The sequence below is a fragment of the Penaeus japonicus genome, unplaced genomic scaffold, assembly GCF_977035675.1.
Source record: "Penaeus japonicus unplaced genomic scaffold, GWHDUDI00000001_assembly GWHDUDI00000043, whole genome shotgun sequence".
In the NCBI taxonomy this organism is placed as follows: Eukaryota; Metazoa; Arthropoda; class Malacostraca; order Decapoda; family Penaeidae; genus Penaeus; species Penaeus japonicus.
Window position 1 is genome coordinate 90,981 of NW_028234445.1, and position 4,160 is coordinate 95,140.

At 38.8% G+C, this 4,160-nt stretch overlaps 1 protein-coding gene across 1 annotated transcript; it reads right to left on the reverse strand.

Moving 5' to 3' along the window:
• Positions 1 to 236: 236 nt before the first annotated feature.
• On the reverse strand, positions 237 to 2,217 carry LOC147466553 (electron transfer flavoprotein subunit alpha, mitochondrial-like). Its single transcript, XM_086535276.1, has 5 exons — positions 2,149 to 2,217; positions 1,490 to 1,648; positions 1,175 to 1,312; positions 872 to 1,012; positions 237 to 674 (listed from the first exon to the last, which is right to left on the reverse strand). The coding sequence occupies exons 1-5, from the start codon at positions 2,215 to 2,217 to the stop codon at positions 609 to 611; spliced, it is 573 nt and encodes a 190-aa protein (XP_086391402.1). The 3' UTR covers positions 237 to 608.
• Between the last annotated feature and the right edge of the window lie 1,943 nt (positions 2,218 to 4,160).

Consider the following 4,160-nt stretch of genomic DNA (forward strand, 5'->3'; position numbering starts at 1 on the left):
CTTTCTTTTAGTGGCAGTGTTAGTAATTCTGTTCATGTGCACGTTACTAGTGTGGTTTTTTTTTTTTTTTTTTTTTTTTTTTTTTTGTGATTCATATGAATATGTTATATATATAATAAATATATATTATATATATATCTTTATTATATATATATATAATTAGATATATATATAGTACTATACAAACAAGGAAAACCAATTCAAAAAGTACTCTAGGATTTTTAATAAATAATCAATATACATCCTCTCTTTATTAATTACCTAAATACTCTGTATTAAAAAAATTGCATTGATAAAGCGAGCCATATAATATATATATATACTGTACTTGAGAAATTCCACAAGATCTTCCTTTCTCGGGACTAAGAAAAAATACTTCAGACAACCCATATAATCAAAATATTTACATATTTGCCATATCAAGAATATTTGCACACAGAAAATTATCTAATACCAATTTTAAGAAGACAGACAAATAAAATGAAACTGCAGCAACTACAGGCATTGTAAAGCACAGAATGTGATCACATTGAAACTATGTTCTGTACTTAAAATGCATGTATTCCAAAAGTGTACTAAAAGGAAGAGGTCATAATTTCCTTTGTGCCTTAAACTTTCTCAATCATCTCGGGGACAGCCTTGAATAGGTCAGCCACCAAGCCCAGATCAGCAACCTGTAAGAATAAATATATGAATATCCTTCTGGACAAAACTACAAATGAATCTTATAAACTCTTATTTGTGATGCATGCGTTCATTAATATCAGAAATTACAGACAATAAAAAGAAATTTATAAAATTATTTGTTGTAATTATTCATATTATTAGATGCTTAGCAATACCTTCAAAAGATCCACCACCAATTACCAACCTGGAAGATGGGTGCCTCAGGGTCCTTGTTGATGGCCACAATGGTCTTTGAGTCTTTCATACCGGCCAGGTGCTGGATGGCTCCACTGATTCCAACAGCAATGTACAGCTCTGGGGCCACAATCTTTCCCGTCTGACCAACCTGTTTGACAGATAAATTGAGAATAGATGTGATAAATACACTAAATGTGATAATTTTAGTCTACAAAATTATCTCACCAACCAACTGAACCATTTGGTAAAGCACAGATCTTTAACCTTTCCTTGAATTCTCTTGAAACTGCTTACTTCTATGATTCCTTACCTGCATGTCATTGGGGACAAAGCCAGCATCAACAGCAGCCCTAGAGGCACCAACAGCTGCATTGAGCTTGTCTGCCAGTTTGTACAGCATTTCAAAGTTGTCTCCACTCTTCATGCCACGACCTCCACTAACAACAGTCTAGTGGAACAAAAACAAAATTAATATTTATTTTGTGGAGGACAAACTATTAAAAATAGTATTGAGTAAACCTAACTAAACACAAACATTACCCATTGCACATTTCAAATTATAATATCACATTATGAATTTCTACCAGATTTCCTTAGTTATTGGGTAACTGCAAAACCATATTACCTTGGCAGCAGTCAGCTCTGGGCGGTCAGACTTGGACAATTCCTGGCCAATGAACTGGGACATATCAATAGGTAGATCAGAAACAGGAAGAGGTTCACTCCCTGCACTTCCACCACTAAGCTCGGCTGGCTCAAAACTTGTTCCACGTACTGTAATTACCTGAGATGAAAAAGTTAGGGATGGAGATGAAGTTTCTGAAAGACGTGCTACTTTCAGACAGCAAGAGAAGAGGTACAGTCTACCCTCACTATAACTGACATTGAGAGGCAGGATCCCCATTACTACAGACAAATATCCCCCCTTAAGATTGATGGAGGTAGATCAAGCCTGCTGCAATACTTACCACTGAGTCATGGACAGAAAAAGCTAGATGGGCGTGAAAGGCTTCCTATTGGTCTCCCTGGGTTGTTCCAGTCCTATTTTCAAAAATCTGTTGGTGTCTGGTGGGGTTCCTCCACACACACATACCCAATCCCCTACTCTCACCCACACTCCCAAAAGTGCCTCTTGCTTACTCTATCTTCCTTCTCAGCAACTAATAAAATTTTGAAGCTTTGTAACCTGTCATATCATCATACAATAAATATTTTCTAGTCTGAAAAAATCAATCTCTTTAAATACTAATATATAACTTCAGTGCCATGATCTTTTATTCAAACATAGACAGAGACAGTATAATGGCAAGTGCTAAAAACTGACTTGACAGCATCTTGCTCTTGAGGGTCCATGAGAGCATTGCCTGAAAATTAGACCTCACCGAATGTATCAGGAGCCTTGACCTCAATGATGTCACTTATGGGAGACACATCTAGCTTGGCAGCAAATACGGGCAACACGAATTCCACAAGGGTGAGGCCTACAGTATGAATGGAAAAAGATGAGCTGTCATATGAGTGTATACTTACAATAAACAGAAAATGGATACAGCTGTATTCAATTGAGATGCAACAAGCTCTTGAGTGACACAGAAAAGAAAAAAAAAAAAAAAAAAGGTGAGAGGGAGGGAGAGGGAGAGGGAGAGGGAGAGGGAGAGGGAGAGGGAGAGGGAGAGGGAGAGGGGGGGGGGAGGGGGAGGGAGAGGAGAGGGAGAGGGGGAGGGGGAGAGAGAGAAAGAGGGAGAGAGAGAGAGAGGGAGAGAGAGGGAGAGAGAGAGAGAGAGGAGAGAGAGAGGAGAGAGAGAGAGTGAGACGAGACGAGAGAGAGAGCAGCAGGAGAGAGAGAGATTGAGGACGAAGAGAGAGAAGAGAGAGAGAGGAGGAAAGAGGAGAGAGAAAAGAGAGAGAGAAAGAAGTGATGGAGAGAAAGACTCGACTGAGAGAAGAGAGACGCGAAAGAGAGAGAATAAACGTTATTTTTTTGAATTTTGAAAACAATTTTTGATATACAAAGTTTCTCATGGCTACAACTGAACTTATGCGATGAATAAAATAATATGAAACAGAGTTGATGTGCTGCTACTACCACCCTCGTTAGTTAACTGAGCTCAAATTTCCAATCACCATAACAATAAATAACATAAGCACAATTCATCTCCAGAAAAAACATACCAAAACATGTGAGTGTAGTTGAACTGATTCGGGAGAAGCAAGACAATGGGTGCAGGCGTTCAGGGAGGAAGCCCACAAGGAGTCGAATCGGCAACAAGAATCTTGCTAACGCCAGTGGCTTTGGTTACGCTCTTGAACCACTGGAGAAAATTATTTGCATGAAATATTACAGTACCCTCATAATTAAGAATAAAAAAAAAATAATGTGACCACAATACTCTTCTCCTCTTCTTATATTGTTGGATTCTGTTTATGAATACCTTGACTTACAAGGTGTTCTGTGATGGATGGTGTTAATAAATGAAGCTCACATGATAACTGCACATGTCCACAACCTCCACACATATTTTCTAGGCAGAAGATCTGGTACTGGTCCTGCTCGGATAAAGACACACCACGGAGATCCACTTTCCACAGACTATACTGGTTTGACGTGATTGTTCCGTATGAGGCAATGGCAGGCACTGGTGTGTTTATAAATACTTTTGACCTCCAAAACAATGTAAACAAAATTCAAATCTGGCATACGTAAGAAATCAATCTATTATGCTCGAGAAAAGCGAGCAGAAATACCTTATAAAAGTTCTACTTCGAGCAAATTGTGGCCGGCACCAGGCAGGACACGTCGCCGACCCAGTTCTTGGCTGCTGTAATTGCACTGAGGGTTACAGGTTTGAGTTGGGTGTTGTCGTGCTCAGCCCCCACCAGCGTGGACTGTGGAAGCGACGGAGGCAGCCTGAACAAGGTCAAACCTGGTTTAAGCAATGCAGCAAGAAGGGCAAGAAGGGGAAACCGAAACTAAATGGAAATAACCACTCAACAATGGGCAAAAAAGATGAAGATGAAGATACAAAGAGAAATACATGGAAACCAAAGGAAAAAAAGCAATAATATAAATAAACAAAAAGACGGGACAATCATTGATGATATAACTGTTACTGAACAGTTAACTGATGATAATACAAGTAAAATCCCTTGAAAATGTATATACTTTCAAAGTACAACAAATAAAAGTAATAACCCTATGTATTCACTCTGCGGCTTTGATCTTTAGGGTTATCTAAAACAGGCCTAAAGTCAGCCTTCTGTCTCATTTCGATATTACTTATTGCCAGCAGCAGCTG